General features: G+C 43.9%; 1 protein-coding gene across 4 annotated transcripts in view; it reads right to left on the reverse strand.

The window, feature by feature from the left end:
* The window catches only part of EGFLAM (EGF like, fibronectin type III and laminin G domains), a gene marked incomplete at its 5' end in the record, with an annotated part of 78,164 nt that overhangs the window by 51,389 nt on the left and 1,880 nt on the right, over window positions 1-24,895 (reverse strand). For 2 of the 4 annotated variants that reach the window (XM_084278126.1, XM_084278124.1), the window contains 3 exons: window positions 3,848-3,874; window positions 5,513-5,596; window positions 7,259-7,368. In XM_084278126.1, coding sequence (XP_084134252.1) covers window positions 3,848-3,874; window positions 5,513-5,596; window positions 7,259-7,368 — 221 coding nt within the window. Of the gene's footprint in view, window positions 1-3,847; window positions 3,875-5,512; window positions 5,597-7,258; window positions 7,372-24,895 lie in introns of all 4 variants that reach the window. The other 2 variants (XM_084278125.1, XM_084278123.1) reach the window with 1 other exon arrangement.

Raw genomic sequence — 24,895 nt, forward strand, 5'->3', positions numbered from 1 at the left:
TCCTAGCCTAGTTATCGGCCTTGACCTGAAGCAAGTATTTCCCTTATTTGTCCTTCTGCCACAAATGCAGGAAGATTAACCCACAGACCACTACTGTGAGAGAGGCAATGCGAACCTCCATGTGAAGAGCTTGTGCTGCTAAACATTGTTCAGAGGAGCCTGTTCAAATGTCCCAGAAATTAGTAAATATCAAAAAAAAAGTTACATTTTATTACTGGCTGGTGCACACAGCATGGGTAAGCTTCAGACATTTAGATCTAGTCTTTAATAGAGTATGTGCACATGCATATAGAAATTCAATAGTCTACCTGCAGCCTATCTGTAGAGAGGTGCAAATCACAGATTTACAAATGTTGACAGCATATGTAAGTGAACAGAAATACCAGGTTCTACACCACAGCAATTTTGTGTGAAAAAAGAGCACTTACACAAAACTCTTTTACAGAGATGTTTCTTCTGCTTTTCATTCCCTGATATTAAAATCATTACTCACAGTACACGTGAAAATGCAGACATATCCTTTCTCTTCATGCTGGAACAGACTTTGAATCTGCACTTCCAGTTGCAGTAAAATAGTAAACAATCCCAAAACTTTATTAACTGCTGAATTTTCTTATGGTGTTTTGGACAAACTCTCCCTCTCTATTCTTTGGGGAACTTCTGCTATTACTACAATAATAACAGAATTTGACAACACCCTGAGATCTGTCATTTCTCCAGTCATGGTTTTGGAGCTCCATCACTGATCTTCTATTAACGTGGACCACCTGACCATTATCCTGTTTTTCCATCATTCTTCCTTGATCTGCTTGAATGATTTGAATTCATCTGAAATAGATGGTAACAATGCTGGGAAAGAAACTGCCCTGAGAGAGGCAGCAAGAACATGCACCAAAAGATTTATGTGGGTCTTTCAGTCTTGTAGTTGAAGTGACTGGGATCTTCCAAAATGTGATCTGAAAAGCCACTTGCAGAAAACTCAGCACCTCCTCCCAACAGCAGTACTGACGAACCTGCTCCTGCCATTCCACCCTCCGTGCCATACATACTGCTCATATGTATTTAAACTGTGTGCATTTCTTCTTGCTAGCATCCTTCTTTATTACATCCATTCTCACGAGAAAAAACCCTCCATTATGTGCCCTACTGTTCTCACACTATTCAGGAACTTGGCCTCTGCAAAGAGTGGGATACTGATGTACTTGCCTCATATCATTACATCCAGAGTCAAGTCTACACTAAACTAAAAAGAATTAATCTCATTGTCTACAAAACAAATCAAGATCAAAGTACTAATGTCTATTTAGGTATTTAAGTTCAAGGTGCATACGCTCAAAGCCTCAGCAAGATGCTCTCTTGTCTCACAAACATGGCTATCTGCCTCCTCCTTCTGGCACTGTCCTCTCCATGTCCTCTCCAGCACAGCAGCTGGACATACAGTGAGCGTCTCTGAGATCAATTATCTTCTAATCTTCAAGGATCAAGACATTAGTGAATAGGTAAAGATTCAGGTCATCACCAAGCTACCCTGATCCACAGCAATCCCACCTCACACCAGAACTCTTTCAAATGAGAAAGAAGTTCTGGAGGGAAGTACATTTATTGCACCCCACTGTCCAGGAGTGTGGGACTACATATTCCACCACTTCTTTTTAACTTGTATTTAGGAAGAAGGTTTAAACCCAAGTTTTCTGCATTCCAGAAGGGACATAGTGGCCTCATAGATATGTAATTTAGGTGGTATATGGAAAAGTTAGCTCTCCATTATTTCTGTAGTCTTTGTTTCCACTTAGGAGACATTTTGGAGCATGATACCCCTAACTGGACATTACATTGCTGATGAGGCGTTATGAAGCATCAACCTTAGTTTCTGGTCTTACACAACACTTGCTAAAACTCTGAAAAATTCTGTTTGGTATTTTCATTACAATCTCCCATTCTTGAATGGGGTGAAACAATGTGATGCCTTTTCTGTGGCAGAGGGGTCACATGTATGTAGGAAAGCTATATTCCTCCCTGCCCTGTCACACACCTTGCCCTCTCTCCAAGCACATTGAAACTATTAGTGAGGCTGCACAGTTAAGTCACCTCACAGAAACCTGGACTACAAATTATTTTCCAGAGAAAGCATGTTTTCTGTTTTGCTTTCTTATAATAAAAAAATAATAATAAAAAAATCAAGCCCTGGATTACAGCACAGCTGCAGAAACTGAGCTGGGTGTAACATCATTTGATCCCCTAACAACTCCTTCCCCATGCTACTAGTCTCAGCTGGTCACTCCCCACTTTGTACTGGTGCGTGTGGTGACATAACAGGGAGATCTGCTGCTCTCTGGGGCCCCGTGCTTAACCTGAAACTTCCCACCTTTAAAGCCTGCTATTTTTTCTTCATGAGTATGATGCCCCTTAGAAAAAAATACCTTATTAAATCATGCTGCATCTGTGCTTCTCCTGGCTGCTTTCACTTATGTGCTCTCTATTATAAAATGACATAACACGCATATAAGGCATCATCCACTTTGCTAACACACAGGCACAGGCAGACACATGCAGACACACACACAGAATCAGGGGACTCAGCCCAGCTCCTCCTACAATGTCCCTTTATGGTCCAGAGAAGACTCTGAGAAAGCAGCAGGGTCGTACCCAGCACCAGGAGAGGAGGCTTAGTGACGGAAACATGAACAATGCAGGCTTAACCACAAAACTATTGCAGATTTCTGTTAAATTCGGTATGAATATAACAGAAAGCATTTCAGTGAGAACACCACTTCCTGAGGATTAATGACAGCTGGGAGCTGATTAATCCCAGTCGGTCATACTTCTCCAGAAGTACCCCTCAGAAGTGTGATTTTTATCAAGCAGAAAAAAAGGGCCTCAGCACGGAGCCTCAGCTCTGAAATGCCATAATCCCAACTCAGCTCATCCGGGATTGAACCAGATAGTCCTGGTTCAAACACATCCTGAGGTCTCATCCGGACATCAGTCTCCTATGGTACAACCAAACTTCCCTTAATTCAGACCACAAAAGCTGTGCAACATCCACCAACTTTCTGGAATTTCTCCATTTCTAGAATAGCTCTCAGAGAGGGAAAAAAAAATAAATTTGTGAGAGGTTGTTGATGTTAGGGATTTCAGCTAAACACCGAAATTGCTGCTCTTATCCTACCCAAACCTGAGCACGCCCTTCTTGCTTCCCCCTTCACATTAAACCGGATCTGTTTACTGCTTATAGGAAGCAGACTGGACTGAGTGCAGGACTGGAAATAATTAATCTGAATAATTCACCAGCTGCAAAGCCATTAGGAGGGCTGGTATTTCTTTCAAACCTGCTTTATACTAGTTGCTAGTCTCCCACTCCTTCCTCCTGGGAGTTGTATGGCTGGCCTCTTCACGCGCTCCTCCTCCTCGGCCCTTGCTGGACCCCCTGAGGTTTTGCCCTCTCTGTCTCCTCTCCCACTGCCACATTTTTTCCTTCCCTGTCAGTGTGTGTCTGACTGACTGACTCTCCCAGCCCCCTGTAAGTCCTCACTGCCTGGATATAGCTCATCTTTTACACAAGTTTACTTGAGCAAAACAAGAAATCCATAACTAGTTTTGATGACTGAGAGAAAAGTTTATCCATTTTTGCTGCTGTACGTACCTGTGGCCAGCACTGATACCTCTGTATTTTGAGCTTTATCTACTATTTGCCACATTGTGACTACAAAAGATTCTGTGTAAGTGCTAAGTACAATCAACATTTTATATCAACTTTTGTGTATGAATCCGTGAAAAGTCCAGGAATGCTCAATTTCATTTTAAATCACAGCTGCAATCAAGTTTAACAACATGAAGCAATACTTACAAACACTGCTTGTCCTTCAAGCTGACCCTGGGAATAAGCAAAATAGGACTTGTTAATGAAGTAACATACTAAGAAGTGACAGCAAAATCACATAAATAAGAGGTCAGCAAATTAAAACAAGGCCACTGCTGCAACATATAGTAGTCCATGTGGCTCTTAATCATCTGCATGAGTACTGGGATAGACTGTTCTCCCAGTGAGTAAGAACTGCTGTTAGGATTAATATAAAGAAAACAATGTGCTGTTTGATCTTTATTGACACTACTAGCAAGAATTTTTTTGGGGCAGTGCTGCAGCAAGCAAGAGAGATTTACAGAGATAAAAATCAGAAGGAAGAAAATAATGCATAAATAAAGAAATCATATGTCATGGCAGTGATATTCTTTCATTCACTGTGATCCCAGAAACTGCAGGAGTCAGATCTGACAACCAGAGTGACAGAAAACCGCAGGAAATCTGAGCATCCCCCTCACACATGCTTCTCACAGGGAAGGCTTCTGAGCACTGCCCAGCAGGCATCAGGAAATATCAGCAAAGGCGTTTCATCGAACATCAGGTGGGGAGGCTAGAGGAAGAGGGGTGAGGAAATGGAGTGAAAACAAGCTGAAGAGAAAGGAGTAAAAAACTGAAACGTGAAGAAGGATCACCAAATAAAGGTTGGAAAACATCCAATTCTCTGTGCACACATGCAAGCCTTTAGTTCCTGTGCCAGTAAGGTTGCTGTCTCCTGGACAGATCGCCCTTTGCAGACCAGGTATGGAAGTACCCTCACAGCACCCAGCCCAAAACACTCCCCCCTCTGCCAGAGCAGAGGCTGGGAAATCTCTGTTTCTGCCTTGCAGAACAAAAAAGTAGCTTCTCCACACTGAAGCAGCACCGGTATGTTTTGAGAATGCCCTTCAGAGCAGAGAGTATTAAAGCCATGCAGAAGCACAGAGGAATTGCTTTCATGTCAGCACTAGTTGCTCAGCTGAGCAGTGGAAGATGATCAGTAGTGGTCATTCATGAATGGGGAAAATGGACAGAGAAAGGGAAGGAGGAAAGAGAAGGGAGTGAAAGAAAGCACAGTAAGAAAGCAAAGGAGCAATAAAAGGACAAACAGAACCAAAGGAAAAGGGGAATATGAGAAGCACAGATGAAAACTAATGCTTTCAAGCACAAAAAAAACCTTAAGTTAAAGAATCTTCTAGGGGATGGATTTACACAACTGAAACCAAAACAGCACTACTAAACTTCAAGCTCTGTGTTTCAGGACGCCACAGTAGTCTCACACAGAGACAAAAACACACTGAAACCTGTGTGTCCTTTAATTCACACATAGCTACCTGTGTCAGACACTGGAACACACATACACTGATACTGTGACTCTGATTGTGTACAGTTGTGCAATTCCCCTTCCGTGTGTGGAAGTGCACAGAAAATGCATATTAAAGTAATTAAAAGTGCTGTTTAGTACAAGGTGGGTACAAGGAAGAAGTGAGCAAAAGTGTATCACACTGACTGTACCACAGAGAAACAGTGATTTCCCTTTGCTCAATACCTAGAGAAGATCTGGTGTGGGCAATCTTGGCATAATTCACAAACCAGCAGCAAGTAGGCAGTTGCACGTTCCCACTTGCAAGCTCCATTCCAGTGCTCTGACTGTTAATGAAAATAAATACTCACCATGCTAAGCATATCCAAACTCAGGGGAACATCATGAGAGAGCTGCTTAACTGCTTTGTCACCTTCAACCTCTGAGTAAAAGACCTTGGGAAGAAGATACATTCAAGCTGGTTAAAGCAGTAGTGCAATGCTTCAGAATGACTTAAAAAGTGCATTGTTATCACATTATGGACAGCATGTGAGCCTATGATCCTCTACCTTTTCCAAAGCATAAAAAGCTAATGCACTAATTTCCTTTATATTTGGCACAAGTTGTCAATATGACCAAAGGACACCATCTTGCAATGTATGTCCTGAACCGAAGCAAAACACAGCCTGACTTTTACCACAGACCTGCACTGTCAACTTACTTTGCACTGGCCAGAGCAAGTTAGGCACTTCATATAAGGAAAACACTGATATTACATGATTAGGTCATTATAAATGTATTGTTAATGTCTCTCTATGCCTGTTGCTGTATACCAGAGACTAATAAGCCAGGGAGATGTCCTGCACACAGAGACACTGAGATGTCAGACAGTGAAAAGCCAACATGAAGTGAAGATGGTTTGGGTGTAGTACTACCAGTGCTGTTTCTCCCAGGTCTTACCACCATACAATGTAAAATCAAGTCTTAAAAATAAACTGGGGCTTGCATGCTTGATTTACTGGATGAACAGTGAAAACCATTTACTATCCATGTCTATAAAGTAATGCAAGTGTTTGAAAAACATTGCAACACATGGAAAAGCCACTTCTCACCGCACCTCTGTTCCACACAGAAGAATGGACCCAACTAGGCACAGCCTGGCTGGGGCAAGTTCTGGCCACAAGTCATCTGTGGTGTCCTAGTTAACCAGCACCTTCTTAGTAACAAAAGCAACCCTGCAGCTGGGCTGTATTTGTGTCATTTGAAAGACCCTGGGATGAAGGGGCATGTGTACCAGAGGTACCTATTGCAGGGAATTTTCTTGCTTTTTTAGTATACATTAACAATAAAGGTAGTCAAGAGTTTTCTGCTTCCCACCTTCTTACATAAAACTGAATTTTGGGTTACTTTTTCTGGAAATTTAAAATCCTTCCACAGAAACTGCTAACAAAATAGCTTTGGATTTTTTTTTTTGCGGGGGGGGGGGGGGTGTGTTTGTTTGTTTGTTAAAGGAGAAACCAAGCAATTCTGCTAGATATCTCACATCTTTTATGCTAATTCCCCACAAGCTAGCTTCCATTTTGGGACTGAGTTTCATTACCACGGAATACCTGTTAAGCAATACCTATTAAAGGTGAATAGACAGCAGAGTAGTGCTCATTGCTTTTGTGTTTTCACACTAAAAGTACCCTGACTAACTTAAGCACTCCACTTTGCCCAACAGGCAGAAGGTAGTGGCAGTGGCTTGTTAGAGGTTAGAACTTCCCTAAAAAACTGCTGGGCGAAACAGGACCTGGTCTGCTCTATTTACTGTTTTATCCGCTGCAGAGAGTGCTGAGATCCTTGCATGAAAACCACAACAGAAAAGCAATCTATATTCACTACAAGCCCTTGGCATCCAACCCAAATTCCCATCATAGCCTGCCTCTGAAACATGAAATGATTGTTTCTTAAAGTTATAACTTAATCTGTTCAAGCCCACTGTGCCCTGACCGCATTCTGGCTGATGACACAATTTGTTATGAAAGCAGGCTCTCCTGCTTGCTCCACAATTCCACATACTCTGAAGCCATGCAGGGTATTGGAATCCTCTACCAGGAGCACAGAGGGTCACTTACTGTGTATCCCGTGATGGTGCTAGCATGCTGCTTTGGCATCCTCCATTGCACGCTGAACGCGGTGCAGTTCAGTGAATCCAGCAGTATGTCGAGAGGAGGCCCCAGCCTATCTGCTGAAAGCAAGATGACACTGTGTAAGAAGCCACAGGGCATAAAACCTCTCCTTTAGCCAGCTGGCAGGTATGACTTTGAAGAAGAACGGATGTGTGCCGCCCTTGTTCCAAACTGTCCAACATAACTCACTACTCAGATTTGACTTAGGTGCGCCCTTTCCCTCTCCACCTCGGCTCTCCAAGCCAGCAGTGGGATACCAAGAATGACGGAGCAAAGGGAGACATCACCTCTCTCAGTTGCAAGGAGCTGTTGATCAGCTCAGGACACCTTATAGACACCTTCAGCCTCCCTCACACATGCTTCCTTTCCAGGATTCACATTCACCATCAATAGAGTGGTGTGAGGAAAACCAAACCAAACCCAGAACATGCCTCCTCTTCATCACTCTGATACTTTGGCATAGGTCAAGAGTCTTCACAGTCTACTGAGAGGTCTCCTGACCACCACCAGGTTCTGCACACTCTGTTCTTTCACAACAACTATGGATGGGAAGGACAATGATTTAAGTAAGAAGCAATTTTATCCTGATGACAAGAGCACAGGGGTCCCCTCAGGTTCCAACTGCTCCTCTACAGACACAGGTTACAGTAATGGGATCTTGGGCCATGACACTTCCAGTGCTGACATGATTAACCCCATCTCTCAACAGCTGCAGTGGGGAAGGGCATTTTTATATGGCGATACTGGTCTTGCAGTTCCTACCTGTCCCCTTTTCTCCCCACAGTACAAGTTATGACATTTCCGCACAATGGCTAATCCAACTACTGCAAGTAAGAAAAGCTGGAGAAGAAGGAAACCCTGAGATCCACATGTCTAGTAACATGTTACCAACTGCAACTACTGCCTGAGAAAGGGGTGGGCAGAGGAGTGTCTGCTCTGTAACCCAAGCAAGAATTTTAACATAATTTCTCCAAGCCACCTTCATCAGTGCTCTTGAAACAAAACCCACCTGACAAACAACTGTAACAGAGAAATGATTCAGACATTTTAAAAAAATACTTCATTTTTTTCAAGGCAACAGTTTTACTATACTTACTGTTCTGCCTGCCCTTACCTATGAAACTATTGAGTAAAGGCTAAGGAAGCTCTTGCCCCCTCCCAGCTTTTCTCCAGTCTATCTGACAAAATACCAGCTGAAAGCAAGCTACTGTGAAGGTCATTTTTAGATGTGTACCAAGCCCACATCATCACATTTGTTACTTCCACCAACATACATGTGATTTGAAGCTAAATACAAAACCTAAGAGGTTACAAACTGCATGCTGTCAATCAGCAGCAATACCTGAGTAGCTGAAACAAAACAGAACTAATATTCTAGTCCTTTTCAAACTGACCCTGCATTTTCCCACTGGGAGGAAAATTTTTTTGACTCATGTTTCTTAATTTGAGAGAGCACATGTGGTCAGGCAGGGTCCACACCTCTTGTTTAACACCAATGACTCTGTTTTCCTTCCCTGTTTATCTGCTTCTCTTCAACACTAGAAGAAAACCTGGGCAGCACTAGGTTCAACCATAAAAGTATACATATATAAGTAAGGTTTAAGAGTTCCTAACTTCATTCACCAATATCTGAAACTTCAGCCATTGTTAGGTAAAAAAATCCCCACCAGACTGCTTCCTGGGCAAGGCTCTACAGGGACTGCATAGGGTGGGCTCCTCACCAGGAGCTTTATTTTCCCTTTTATTGTTGAAACAATACAGCAGGGGATAAAGAACCCCAACACAATACACCTTCTGAAAAAAGGGACTACCCGTTGTACACTAGAGGTCTGAATTTTCAAGAGGCCCCAAAGATCTTGCATATCTCTTCAACTTGAAATAAATCCTGCTGACTAATGCACTACTATAACATCCCCAAGAAGTCTGTGTAGCTGTAACACGATTTTGCTGCGCTTTTAAACATAAAAGAAAGAAAACATACTTAAGGCTCTACTTACATGAATTGTCCCCATTCCCTGCAATGATGTAACCTGAATTAATGGGAGCACGGACAAGAACTACAGCCTGCCCGAACAAGCTCCTACTCCATAAACACAAGACACCAGGCAGATTCCCAGTTTCCCTCACAGCCTGTCCTGTTTTTCCAGAGGGTAAAACAGGGGGCTGCAATTCTCTCCCAGACCCTTTCCAAAGATACCACCAGCACCTCCTTCCCCTAGGTCCCAGGGAAGGGGATCAAGGTCTCAAGCGCATCCTAAATGGATCTTCAAATAACCACACAGTGCTCTGCACAATGCAGTTATGAAGCCAGTAGGCTCTTAAAAGTGTTCCTGAGATCCTGGAAACTACCCAGGACCCAAAGACAGGAACACTGAAACATCCATACTGTCCGTACAGTCTGTGACAAAGGTTCAGACTCACAGGAAAGCCTACCTGGAAAGGTCTGGAAGATAGCATGGCTCACAGACATACAGACTTCTGTTGGGAAGGAAAGGAGTTCAGCCATATGGATGAGAGCCAAACCATGCCATGATACCTCTCTGGGCCCTCAACCATGTTACTTATTAGCACAGACTTAGTCTCATGTATCCCAGCTTGGTTCAGGGGCTCTAAGCACAGCAGAGCACCACCTCTCATGCTCATCCCCAGCCCTGTGCTCAGCAGCAGTTGGACCACACACTACCACATAACACCTGCTCCTGAAAGGAGAGAGGGAAGAGCAGCCAAGGCTGGGGTATCGCTGTCTCCTTAAACTCCATTTCTCATTCAGAAATCACCTTTCCAATCTTCACCACACCCAGTGAGGCAGATTAGTATTACAGCTGCATCAGCAGTAAAGCAAAAAGAATACCCCCTAAACATCGACTCTTGGCATCTTTGTGCCATTCTGGTATTACTTTCTGAGGAGGTTCCGTAAGACAGGTTCAGTGGGAGACATAGCTGCCAAAACAACAAATTTTAATGGCAAACCCTCATAAGGCAGGCTTTGAATTCATATTCTGCATGCACTGTAGGCCACTAAAATTATTTACAGAAAGCATTTGGTGAATAATTTGGACAACGAATACATTTATAAAAATGCGATCCATTTGCTGACTATCTACAAACAGAGAAGTACCATCTGTTTAATAAGGAGCCATGCCATCAATTATTCACACAGCCCTACTAAACTCTACTATCTCCAGTCTGCAGATGATGAAAGAGAAGCAGAGAGCCAAATACTGACCTCAGTTACACTGGCCTCTAAATTGTCACTGGAGGAGTAAATACAAATTTAAGCCAGGAAAAATGAGAACAAGGAGCCAGAGAGCTCTGCTGTTCCATCCTCCTTGGTTCATTCTCTCTAGAATTCAGGGAATTCCCCTAACACAACAAAGATGGTGTGTTTGAGACCCAGGTGTTTGTGCCATCAGCACCTAGCCCTGTCTTAATGAGCAGCCTTGGACTGCTAAACAACGAAAAGAAGGTTTGGGGAGCACACAGAGTCTGCTCAACATGTCATTGCATCCTGCCCTCTCCGTTACAAAACTGCATGGCAAGTAGGCACGTGACCCCACTGGGACAGCACTGCCTCCTGGTTCCACTGAGAGCTGAGGAGTGAGTAAAGCTGTGACAGCCCTGTCCCATGCACAGAGCTATTTCCTGGGGAGGATAAAGGACAAGGCAGAGAGCAGTGTCTCATGTAGCGTGGCAGTCCCCACAGCCCTCTGCTGTCACCACTCCTGATCCTGCAGCTTATTCATGCGCATCGGGGGACTTGGAGCCAGAGTCCGGATTTCACACAGCTCGTTGGAAAGTGGAAGATGTCCATTTTTGGACTGAACTTTCCCTTTACAGCTGTGACAAAGTGACTGTGCGACATGACACAACCAATGTCTGCGCCACGGAGATGAGCTGAGATGTCATGGCTTTCAAAGAGTGGTGCTGCAGCTCCACATCAAAGCGGTTTGCCAGCTGATCACAACTGTTGCAATGCATATCACTGGTCTACAGACAAACTATTTTGAGATAAATATGTGCCTGAGGCATTTTGCAAGATTTTACAGAACATCATGTATTAAGCATACTAAAAGTGGATATTAAAACCAGCCTGAACATCTATGTCTTTGTGCCAAAGGTCATGTTTAGACTATAAAAAATAAAAATAGTCTTTAAGGGTAAAACTCCTTGGGTACTTGTAGTTCTAGGTACAACTCCGGTGAGAAACACCTCTCTTCTTGAAGTTCAGCATGAAATCTCTGCTAATCTGGCAGCACCACGCACAGTGCGACACCGCATCAGAGCCCACTCCCCTCTGCTGCCAGCTGGGTGGGAGCCGGCAGGGTTTCTACCTGTGCACCCTTGGGAGATCTGCCCCAGCTGTCCCAGAGGACATCTGCTCATCCCACCTGCAAATGTCCTCTACAGTTCAGTCCAGTGGATAACTAAGACGGCATAGAGGCTAGCTCTGACTATAAAGAACAGAGAAACAATTTATATAAAACCAAAATCAAATGCTTTCTGTACAAACACAGCTATTTAAAAGATAAAGGAGGGGAAACAAAGTGTATTACAGCCTGTCCGCTCTCTCGCTGAAATACCGGTGAAATTCACATTTGTAGAACATTATAAGCAGCAGTAGTATCTTTGCTTGTTCCCTTTCTTTCTACAGACCGCTGAGGGGGTTATGCAAATGCCATGGTGGAATGAAGACAGCATGAAGAAATTAAAAAGGCCAGTAAATTCTACATAAAAAAGCCATATTTTAATCTCTTTGAAGCATTTTCGAGCTCCCACTGCCCAGCAACAGTAGGGAAGAGAGCAAAAATCTCCCAGATGCAAAGGAAGTTTATTGAATGTGGAAAAAGGTACTGTCCACTTGCAAGGAATATAGAGATGGAGTCAGAGAATGCAGGGATGCAACAAGGAAGGCTAAGGCCCATTTGGAGTTACAACTGGCAAGGGATGGAAAGGACAAGAAGGTCTCTTTCAGGTACATCAACAGCAAAAATAAGACCAGGGAAAATGTGAGCCCACTGCTGAATGAAGAGGGACCCTGGTGATGGAAGATAAAGAGTTACTGAATGCCTACTACACTTCAGCCTTTACTCCTAAGGCTGGCCCTCTGGAATCCCAGACCATGGAGGTAAGAAAAAAAGTCTGGAGAAAGGAAGACTCTCCTGTGGTTGAGGAGGATCAGGTTAGAGAACATCCAGATCATACTCAACATCCAAAAAATCCACGGGCTCAGTGGGATGCACCCATGAGTACTCAGGGAGCTGGCAGATGTTATTACTGGGCAGCTCTCAATCATCTTTCAGAGGTCAGGGAAAACAGGAGAGGTGTCTAGAGACTGGAAGAAAGCTGATGTCATTTCTGTCTTCAAAAAGGGAAGGAAGGAGGACCCAGGAGACTACAGACCACCCAGCCTCACTTCCAGCCATGGAAAGGTGATGGAACAGCTTATTCCGGGGGTTACTAATAAGCATGTGAAAGAGAGGGTTATTGGGAATGATCAACATGGGGTCATCACAGGGAAATCATGCCTGACCTGTCTGGTGGCTTCTATGACGGCATGACTGAGTAGGTGGATGGAAGGAGAGAAGTGGATATTGTCTACCTTGACTTCAGCAAGGTTTTTGACACTGTCTCTCACAGCATCCTTGTAAACAAACCTAGGAAGTATGGATCTTATCAGTGGACAGGGAGGTGGGCTGAGAATTGGCTGAATGGCAGAGCCCAGAGTGTTGCTATAAGTGGTACAGAGTCTAGCTGGTGGTCAGCGTGTGTCAGAACTTGGTCTGGTCATAACACATTCATCAATGGCCTGGAGAAGGGGACACAGTGTACCTTCAGCAAGTTTGCTGAGGATGTAAAACTGGGAGGAGTGACCAACACGCCAGAAGGCTGTGCTGCCATTAAGTGACACTTGGACAGGCTGGAGAGCTGCGTGAAGAACCAAATGAAATTCAACAAGGGCAAGTGTAGGGTCCTGCACCTAGGGATGAATAACCTCAAGCACCAGTACAGGTTAGGGGCTGACCTGCTGGAAAGCAGCTCTGTGGAGAAGGACCTGGGAGTCCTGGTGGACAGCAGGTTAACCATGAACCAGCAGTGTGTTCTCGTGGCCAAGAAGGCCAATGGTACCTGGGGGGCAACAAGAAGACTGTGACCAGCACATCAAGGAAGGTTATCCTCACCCTCTACTCTGCTCTCCTGAGACTACATCTGGTATTTTGTATTTCCAACAAAAGGAAAGCTACTGGGTCACCATCATGCTGCTGAAGAGAGCATCAGTGCAGAGAAGAGGCATAATGTTTTTTGACCAAGACCACAGTGCACAAACCTTTGGAGACACTAACCTGACCTCAGTCTTTTAAAAATATTGTAATGAATACAATGAACACCCACCCCACCCCCCCCAGTAATCTCCACATTATATTAATAGCAGGCTTGGACCCACGTGATGTTTTTCTGATGCAGTATATAGCATCTGTTATCTGCCCCAGGTACATCTGAGGTGACAACTGACAAGGTATTTATAGCCCAAGGAAGAGGAATGAAGGAGGCAAAGCTCAGAACTTAAGCTACATTGCAACACAGAGAATCTCATTAAAAATGAACAGGCACAATGTCAGTGGCGACTCTGCCGTGGCTGCTCCTGCTTTGCCTTGGCCCTGCAGGTAAGGAAGAGAAGGGCTGATGTAGGAATCTAGTTCCCCTCCCCACACTCCTCCCTGGAGCAAGGATCTGCTCCCGGGAAAGAAGAGGAGGGGAAGAGACAGGAGGGGAGGTCTGCACAGTGACTGCCTGATGTGAGAAGGAAAAGCAAAAACTGTCTTTCAAGTCATTTTTAAGAGTCAGATATAGAAAAAAACTCCTTGAGCTACAGATGGTTATGCACTGAAACTGCTTTTGGTGAAGTCCTGGTGCTGAAGGCTACTAATAGCAGGAGACACCATTATCCCTGAGCAAAGGTCTAATTTACACCTGTCCTGCTCCAGGTGTCAAGAGGAACAGCCTGAGCAATTTCTGGATTAACTCTTCCAGGCTTGTGTTTTTAATAATGACTGAACAGAGGCCAACCTGACCAATACAAATGTCTGTGCCGGTCCTGCCTGCCCTGCTGCTGCCTGCCTTGTCATTAGCTGTTTCACCAGTTTTCAAATAACTAAAAAAAACCAAAACCAGTGTCTGGGAGGTTTAACTTAGGTGTCAGAAACATAAGAATGTAGCTGAAATCAAGTCACAGCTTGACAACGTGTCATGGAATCACAGAATCAAAGAATGCATTAGGTAGGCAAGGACCTTTAAAGGTCATCTAGTCCAACCCTCTCCCTGCACCTAGCACTAAGCAGAGACACTTTTAACTAGATCAGGTTGCTCAGAGCTTCATCAAGCCTGACCCTGAATATCCCTAGGAATGGGGCCTCCACCACCTCTCTGGGCAGCCCATTCCAGTGTCTCACCACCCTCATAGTGGTGAAACACTCCATCATGTCTCATCTAAGCCTACCCTGCTCTAGTTTAAAACCATTGCCCTTAAAAACAGTCCCTCCCCATGTCTCGTGCAGGTCCCCTTCAGGTACTGGAATGCTGCTGTAAGGTCTCCCCCGTCTCTTCTCCAGTCTGAACAAGCCCAGCTTTCTCAGCCTGTCTTCATAGGAGAGGAGAGGTCATCCTTGTGACCAAGAGGTCCATGTCTTTCTTGTGCTAAGGGATCCAGAGCTGGAGGCAGTACTCCAGGTGAGGTCTCACCTCGCTCGATCTGCTGGCCTCACTTCTTTTGATGCAACCCAGAATGAGATTGGCTTTCTGGGCTGAGTGTACACACTGTTGGCCAGTGTCCAGCTTTTTGTCCATAAGTACCACCTTTTCTGCAGGGCTGCTCTCTATCACATCATCTCCTAGCCTGTACTGATGACAAGGATTGTCCTGACCCAGGTGCAGAACCTTGCACTTGTCCTTATTGAACTTCATGAGGTTGGCATAAGCCCACCTCTCTAGCTGGTCCAGGTCCCTCTGGACGAGATTCCATCCCTATGGGATGTCAACTTCACCACTCAGCTTGGTGTCATCTGCAAACTTACTGAGAGTGCACTTGATCCCACCATCTATGTCACTGATGAAGATACTAAACAACACTAGTCCCAGTACAGATCCTTGAGGGATATGACTTGTCACACCTCTCCATCTGGATATCAGGCCTTTGACCACTATCCTCTGGATGTAACCATCTAGACAATTCCTTATCCACCAGATACCCATCAAATCCATATTTCTTCACCTTAGAGAGAAGGATGTTGTGGGGCCCATGTCAAAGGCCTTGCAGAAGTCCAGACAGATAGTTCTGCTCTTCCCTTGTCCGTAGTCACTCCATTTTAGAAAACCTCTGGGTTGGTCAGGCAGGACTTGCCCCTAGTAAAGCCATTATGACTATCTCAAATCACCCCCCCTGTCCTCCATGTGCCTCTGTTCCACAATCTTCCCAGGCACAGAGGTGAGGCTGACAGGTCAGTAGCTCCCAGAACCTTCCTTTCTACCCTTTGTAAAAATGGGTGTAATTTTTCCATTCTTTCAGTCATCAGGGACTTTATCTGACTGCCATGGCTTTTAAAATACCATGCAGAGTGGTTTGGCAACAACATCAGCCAATTCCCTCAGCGGTCTAGGATCCATCTCATCCGGTCCCATAGACCTGTGGATGTTCAGGTTCCTCAGGTGGTCATGAGGACCTTATGTTCACTTCCAGTGAGAGTGACTTTGTCCACCCCACCTTGCAGTCCTTCAACCCAGGTGAAGTGAGGAGAGAGGTTGGCAGTGAAGATTGAGGCAAAAAGGTTTTTGAGAATCAGCCTTCTCCTCATGTGTTGTTACCAGTTTGCCAGTCTTGCCCATCAGGGGTTGTGCGCTTTCTTCAACCTTCCTTTTCTGGTTGACGTCCCTGTAAAAACCCTTCTTGTTATTTTTAGCATACCTTGCCAAGTTCAGCTCCAGCCATGCCTTGGCCTTCCTGACATCATCCCTACATAACTGAGCACTGTGCCTGTACTCTTCCCAAGACACCTGATTCTGCTTGCGCTGCCTCCGCAGTTCCTTCTTGTTTGACCAGCAGGTCCCAACTCAGCCATGCTAGTGTCTTCCCTTCTATGCCTGATTTCTTACACCTGGCGATCAAGAGCACCCGTGCTCTGAGGAAAGTGTCCTTAAAGATCAAACAGGTCTGCTCTGCTCCCTTGTCCCAGAGAATATTTTTCAAAGGGGTTCTATTGAATAACTCACTGAAGAACTGTAATTTTGTTTTCCTAAAATTCAGGGGCCTGACTATGCTCCTTGCCTGATGCATATCTCTTAGGACTCTCAACTCCACCAGTGTGTGATCACTGCAGCACAGGCTGCCTTCAATCTTGACATCCCTGATGAGCTCATTTGCATTGGTGACAATCAGGTCCAGTACCTCATCCCCTCAGGCAGGTCTATTTCCTGACTTAGGAAGTTGTCATGAGGCACTCCAGGAACCTCCTGGATTGTCTACAGCTTGTCATGTTAGTTTTCCAGCAGATGTTGGACTAGTTGAGTTCCCCCAGCCGGACAAGAACCTTCAAGCATGATGCTTCCTGCAGCTGGAAGGTTTCATCAGTAGCCTCTCCTTGGTCAGGCAGCCTGTAGTGGACACCAACCACACGATCGCCCAAGTTTCTCAGTCTTTAATTCTTACCCATATGCTTTTGACTTCCTCTTGGCAATTTGTTACGGACACCTCTTCAAATTGTATCCATTCCTTAACACAGAGGGCAACACCTCCACCCTTCCTTCCTTGCCAGTCCCTTCTGAACAGCTTGTAGCCATTGATAGCCACATTGATAGCCAATCCAGTCATAGGATTCATCACACCAAGTTTCAGTAATGGCCACTAGGACATAGCTTTCCAGCAGCACAATAGCTTCCAGCTCCTCCCGTTTGCCCATGCTGCAGGAGTTTGTGTAGAGGAACATCAGCTGGGTTGTTGGTCATGTCACCTTCCTAGAGGAACATCTCTTGAGACATTTCACAGGTGTGTCCCTGTTGATTCCAACCACCTCAGGACCCCTGACTCATCTCCATAAGACATTGACTATGCTGCAGTATCCCCAGCATGCCACAGGGCAACACACTGAAGGCCTCCACTAGCAACTTGTCCCTCCAACCCTAACATGCCATCACACAGCTTGCCACAGACAAGCCTGGTATTATTATCCCCCTCCTCCTTCACATCTAGTTTAAAGCCCCACCATGTCTTGCGTAAAGACCCTCTCTCTCCTTTGAGAAAGGTGTTGGCCATTTTATAGCAGCAAGCCTGGTGACATATAGGCCATGCCATTGTCAAAGAAACAAAAATTGTGGCTCCCACAGTCCCTACAAGTCCTGAGTAATTGTTATGAAGCTCGTTGTTGATGGACATAAACCATCTGGTTGCCTTCCAGAGAGTACCACACAAATAAATGTGTGGGTTGGCAATCCCTGAGGGTTCAGCACAGGCCTTATGCAGTTACACCACCCCAAACGGTAGCAACCTCCCACTGAACATTTCTGTATTGGTGGCAAGTAAAGCAAATGCACAGTCCCTGTAGAAAGTAAAGCAGTTGGTCCAGTTGGTGTTTTCAGTCCCTGGCAGGATGGAAGACAGCTCAAAGGTTGCTAAACGCAAGAGCTGAAATAACGTTTTTCTAAAGATGCTTGTGACACTCTGCAGAATCACAGAGGGTGAGTTGGAAAGCACCTCTGGAGATGACCTAGCCCACGCTAGTCCTACTCAACTGTACAGGGTTGCTCAAGACTTTGCTAATGGATTTTGAATATCTCTGAGGATGGAGAATCCACACACCCTCACATTAAAAGGCCTCATAAAAAAAGTTATTTCTTATGTTTAAATGTAATTTCCTGTGTTTAGTTTGTGCCCATGACCTCCAGTCCTGTCACAAGGCTCTGCTGAGAAGAGCTCAGCTCCATCTTCATTACTCCCACATAAGATACTTATATATATACCAATAAGATCCCCCTGAATCTTTTACTGTACAGACTGAACTTCTCCTCTCAGCCTCTCCCTGTAACAGTGCTTCTCCATTCCTTTAACCATTCCTTTAACCTGTGGCCCTTTGCTAGACTTGGTCTAGTATGTTTATGTCTCCTTTTGTACGGGCCAGCCCAGCACCAGACCCAGTATTCCAGCTGTGTCTCACCAGTGCTCAGTAGACAGGAAGGATCATGTCCCTCAACCTGCTGGCAACACTCCTAAGGCAGCCCTGGATCCTGCTGACCTTTTCTCTGCAAGGGTAAATCCACAAAGACTGCCACTGTACAGTGACCCCAAAATGATTGGAGATACCAGCTCAATTAACTGCAACTGTGATTCTGTTAAGGTCCTTTTCAACCCTAACCATTCTATGACTCTATAATTGAATTCAGTCAGGGAGGAAATCTGTCATCTTCTCAAGGAGCAGGAAATACTTCTCCAACTTGGTTCCTCCATATGAAACAGGATAATTTCACCATCTTCTGCAGTCAGCAGTCTGTTCACCAGCAGTATCAGTAAAATCCACAGAGGAAATCTTTTGTCTCTAATAAGTGACTGAAGTAAACCTGTTTTTTAAACCTGAATCCCTGCACTAATTTAGTGTGGGATATGGCTGTGTATCCAAAGAAGCAGCAACAACCAAGGAGATGTGAAAGCTGTGAGAATGACTGGGAGGGAAGAAACCTTCTTTGCTGTGACAGACAGTGAGACATGGAGATGTATCTCTGCATAAGTGCCAGTTACGTAAGGGAACAAACAGCAAATGACCTCAGCACAGTTACGTTGTCCACAAAGGCAGGATCTAATGCTCCTTAATCCTCCTCCCAAAGCGTTCCTTGCTCCACTGTTTCATTGGCTTCTGCTGATTGCAGAGTGCAAACCTCTGACCCCAGCCCCTACCAGTGCTGCCTTACCATGCAACCCATGCCCTACTCTTAGCGTCAGCTGGTTCAAATGGATCTTTTCTCCTTTCTGCCCATTTTAGGTGCTGGCTAGTCCTTTGTTCAGAAGTGCCTGGAAGAACCCCTTTTATTCTGCAGGTTTTTGATTCCATCCTCTGATGACTCCACAGAGGTAAATGGCTTGAACACTCTCACCTGAGCCTATGAAGTCCTTTAGCAGATATACAGAGAGAGCTGCAAGTCTTGACTGCACATTTCACCATACAATTGCTGCCATGATGACTGTTCAGTTAAGATAATAACAGTGGCAACCTCCACACAACAGGATCATGTGGGAACAGGCAGTCATGGAACAGGAACAAGAACTAAAAATGCCAGCAGGACGCTGGTCTCTGTGCATGGCTGGACTACCACCTGCAATGCAATGCCACCATCTCTGTAAACAGCCATCTTCATAAAAAGCCTGATTATTTTTAGAAACATGCTGCCTTCTCCTGTGATTATCTAGAAAGCAGAATATGAAACAGCTCAACATTTCTGTTCCACGTAACAAATCCTGGCTCCTGCTATCTCTAATTAAAACACAAAAGTTTTGGGCCTAGACACTTGCTTTCCATCATTTGCAGTTTGGCACCTTTTGTGCATGTGTTTTAGGTTTTTTTTTTTTCCTAAAATGACCTTCTAGTTTAAGTTTCTGAGCTCAGCAACACAAAGCAAGTCTTGGTCTAAAACTTTAAACATGCAATAAAGCCTCTCACCCGTGAGAAGAATTTGAATGATTTCTGTAGTCAAAAGCAGCATGCTCAACTTTGATAAGGTGCTTATTTTCTCTCATTTTAGAAAAACAATTCAAATTGCAAGTTCAAAATGTACACAGGTACTGATATTTGACTGTGCCATCATTTTCACAGGTGCCAGCATTTTAAAATTACTTTAAAGATGGAGAGAGGTGTGTAGAATAATCTCGCTTGGGATTCTTCCAGGCTTGGGGGTCTCCCTGTGTGAGTTGCCTCAGTCTGATTATCCTCTGAGGACACAGGGAAACTCAGGACTGCTTGGTGCCCGTTTCTCAGAACTGTTCTTAAGACAACTGCTATCTGCACTGTTATACAGAAAGTGTTTATTTACTATAAGGTTAATGCACCTAAGTGGCAAGACACCCTATCACTGCTTAGTGATATGCAGAGAGAGTCAGGAGTCAAACACATTGGTACCTGCACAAGGTTTATCTCTTCCAGGTCTAAAAATTACATGGGGTAACTTTTGGCAATGCTTGAATGAAGTATGTTTTTAAGAAAACACAGCTGGTATATTTTGAACATCCTATTACATGGCCAGCAAGTCACTCGCTGAGGAAAGGATTCTTCCATGGCCCCATAGTTGTCCTTTTTGAATAACACACTTTCTGGGTCAATATTGCACAAATTTCTCTTTCATTAGAGGACAAAATCCTAAGTAGCTCTCCTTATGAGTAGTCCTTACTCATGGATGTAGTTACAGTGTGCTTGGTAGAAGAACTGGTGTTACTTGAGTGTGTTTCACAGGATCCATCTCTCACCTTGAGAGTTTTACGCATCATCACACATTATATCATTGCCTAGTTTTGAGCTAGTTACCTGGTTGTGACAGAGCTTTCCCTCTAAGCCTACAATTTTCAGGGGCTTATGCCCTCCTGGAGCACTCATTTTCACAGACAAATTCAGCTGAGCTTGTTCTCAGGTTGGCAACTCTGAAAAGTCTGAAGAAGCAACTCTGATTTTTTTAGTTGTTGTGGTTTGGATGTTCACGTTATATGAACCAATTAGTTGTATAACTAGTTCTATTTTCGTGTGTAACCATTTTCACTAAAAATAAAAGGAAATAAAATCTTGCCTATTCTTACCCAGAAGCATTTCCTCTCAGTTGGAATTAATTATGAAGAACAAGTTTGGGGCCCTTTTGATTTGTGGGGGTTTTTTTAGATAGACCACTTGTTTTCACAGAAATCCATTAAGAAATTTTATTGACCATCACATAGCTAGCGTAGTCTCCAGTGTACCTGTTTAGAAAGTCTTTTATTACATGAACACACACCACTGTGGCACATTCCCTGATAAATATGGCACCAAATCACACACTCTTTAATATGTGACATAACAAGGGCTGCAAAGACCTCCCCATGGTAATGTACTCAGCTTGCAGGCCTCTTTGACATATTTTAGTAGCTTTCTTAATATGAGAAAAACTTTCTATAAGCATTTATTTTAATGTTTCATTCCACTGGGGTGGAAAAGCTGTGAGAAGGCTCTACAGAGTCCTGTTTTGAGTCTCCATCATGAAGCAACAGTTAGTCACTTCTTTTTTTTTTTCTTCTCCCCCCCCAAACCACATTAAAGGGATATAATCAGAATCAGGCGTAAGGTTGAGTCCCAGTATAAGCATGATCTGAGGAATGGGAAATTCCCAAGTACAGTCTCAGCTAATGGATGATATTGTGGGGCACCACATCCACTGAAACTTTCCATTTTAAGACACAGGGTACCCTCCTGCTCCTGAGGATGCCTTTCAGGTGGCTAACACTCAAGAATCCCTTCCACTCAGTTTAAGAAGGTGGATCTGATCACCAGATATGCTCACTCCTAATGAGCTGTACACAGTACAAAGTGCCTGTGCCCTGTCTAGTCCAGTGTCACTGTGCATCTGCCAGAGACAAAGAGGATGTCTTTTCGACAAGGCACGCTGGAATATATGGAGGCATTCACCTACGTATTACTACTTTGGTAATGCTTAGCAAGCTTGACTAAAATTGGGGCACAGCTGCGCCAGGCGCCCTACGGAAGTCCTAGTACTGCCTACTAATGTGTCATGGTTGGAAAAGCATAAAAGCACAAAACCACTCTAACACCATTTTGAAAGATGAAAATCTGGCCTGGGAAGGACTGGCAAACCCTCAAAGCACATCTGTGACAGCCTCAGGACAGAAAGATTTCCTAAAGGTCACTTAACTCCAAAAGAAGCCCTCTCCTACGAAGCATCACTGAGGGCCTCAATATCTGGTCTAATTCCTCCTTTCTTTTTTTTTTTTTTTAATTTCTTGGCTAATTTTATGATTAGGGTACAATTAGGCTAATTCTGTAATTTTACCTTTCTGGATGCTGGTGGAAGTCGGTATAGCAGTTTTAGAGGGGGCACTGGCAAAATGGTGAGCAAGAAAAACATCTACCAAAAATTTCCTTTTACAGATGCAATAGTGATTTCAGGGTGGAATGGACAAGCCACATTTTGCTGTAAGACTAACTAAAATTAGAAAATCTACCTCAAAATGAGTGATTAACTGTGGCATACTAAGTAACACGCTCAAGTGGAATATTTCAGTAGGATCCCATTGCTGCCCCAGGGGTTACCAGGGGAATGCTTGTATCTGTGCAAGGTGGTGATGGGATTGATCAACGCCAGCAGGATTTACCGGAGTATGGACCCCAAACGTATGACAGCAAGTCCAATCAAAATAAAAATGCCGCACACGGTTGTGATGCTACTTACACCCAAGTGTGATAAACAAGAAATACATATACAACTAATGCTTGGTTGATCTTATTGACACTGAAGACATAGAACAATGTGGTCTGATAACCCGCATTTTGGCCTCCATCCGAAACAATAAAATAATTGTATTAATCTTCTCCCAAATAAATTATTCACATCTTCCTTATTAGTTTTAGCTCACAGATAAGCATCATCTCTGGCAGCTCTGCAGCCCTTGTCTTAGGAATCATGCAGCTTCTAACTCATTCCGTTTCTCAGACCCTTCACATTCAGCAGAAGATCAAGCTGACCCTTCCATGCTTCGTATGTAGGACTGCAGTGAATTACAACTCATTTTGTGTTGTTTAAAAAACAACTGTAGTATTTCAGAACTCAAATAAGCACCTTATTTCCCAAAGGCTAGTACATTTTCCATACCTGTAGACCTGATTTTCGAGGTAGTGTGACCTATTTTAATACCTAAATAAAGCTAGACTTTCAGAAGTGTTCCATATCCAGCAGCTCTTATTACAGCCAGATTTTCTAAAGAGTTCAAGCGTTGCAGTGCCAAGTTCTTTGGAAAAAATGTAATTTGCTGTATTGCTGACCGAGGATCTGGGCTCTTTCGAAAATCTGGCCCTGATATTGAGTGCTACACTCCTGTAAAGTCTTCAGACTTTACAGCATTTACTCACAAAGCCAGTTATGTCTACTGTTATGGCCATCTGGGAAACACATAAAATACAAGCCTAATTCCTTGTTGTATTAGTTGGCAAGCATAATATGGAAAAAAAAAAGAAAAAAAAGGATCCCTAAGCATCAGATATGAATATTTTATTTTCTTCATGCAGACCAACTCAACAGTGCTAACACTCTACAAGGCATTGGAACTTCACACTCTGTTAGGAAAGAAGTAACAATTCAATATAGTGCAACAGGTTCATGCCATGAACATCCATGGGAAATCAGCTAAGTGGTTGGTTCTTTCCCCTGTAATCCTCTAAAATCATAGAACCATTAAAATTCAATATTCATGTGTTTGTATCAGTACCAGTTTCACCCATGGGGGGGCTAGATTTAGGCTTTCCAGCCTTCAACCAGTTGACTGAAACTTGAACCGGCAGCAGTGGAAATCTGTGTCTCTGCAGAAGGCAAAAGGAAGAAAACAATGTGAAAGGCAGCACAAGTGCCAGCTTCTGAGAGTACAAGCTTCAGAGAATCCCAGCCTAATCTGTTCCTAACTATGCTATTCACCCTGCAGTGTCTATGGATTTGTTTTAAACTCTTCCTAAAGTGTCTGTCATCCCATTTCCTTGTCTCCAGCAAATGTATCATGTAACTGTAAATCAATGTTCAAATGAGTTTAGCAGTCATCAGGATGTTTCAAATTTGAGTACAACAGTTGTGTTTTTTCCCCTGAAGTTTGATTTAAGAAGTTTTATTTGTGGCCATTTTACTATGTACTTTTTTTTTCAACTTCACAGACAGATTTCCCATTCTGCTGCCTTCTTGTGATTACAAAACTGATCCTTGTAACATAAGCCCTGAGCAAAACAATCTGGAAACATGGAGATGCATTTCACTGGCTTTTTTCTCGTTTTCCTTTTGACCCACAGGACCTCCCAGCCAGCTCCTGTTGTTGAAAATAAAGTAGTTTTATCACTTCTCTCTCAACACAACCTTTTGCTTTCACCGCAGTTACAACTCCTGCACAAGTCTCACTTCTATTGCTATTAAAAGGGCAAAGTGAAGAATAAAAAAAATCTTAAGGAACTTTTTACTATCTCATCTCTTCTTCACCCACTACTTTTGTATGTGTGTGTAAATGGGAGTTCCTTTCTGCTCCTAACCACCCAGCCTGCGGTAGGCTGCAGAACAAGGCAAAGGTGTGAGCTTTCTGGAACTATACCTGTTCTCAGTGTTTTGACAGCAACATTTCACAGTAGGATCCCAGCCACAGGATCCTTGGAAGCTTTTAATTCCTATAGCCCCTGGCAGAACAGAGATGAGATTTAAATCACCCGCTGCTGCACACAACCTGTCTAGGGTATTCCGCCTTCAAATCTTGCAACAAGTGGGTTTTAAAATGTTTGCACAGATTTTGAAAAAGTTGCACACATGTAAAACTGGCTACTTCTTTTACAG

This window comes from Gallinula chloropus, assembly GCF_964237585.1.
Source record: "Gallinula chloropus genome assembly, chromosome: Z".
NCBI classification, from domain to species: domain Eukaryota; kingdom Metazoa; phylum Chordata; class Aves; order Gruiformes; family Rallidae; genus Gallinula; species Gallinula chloropus.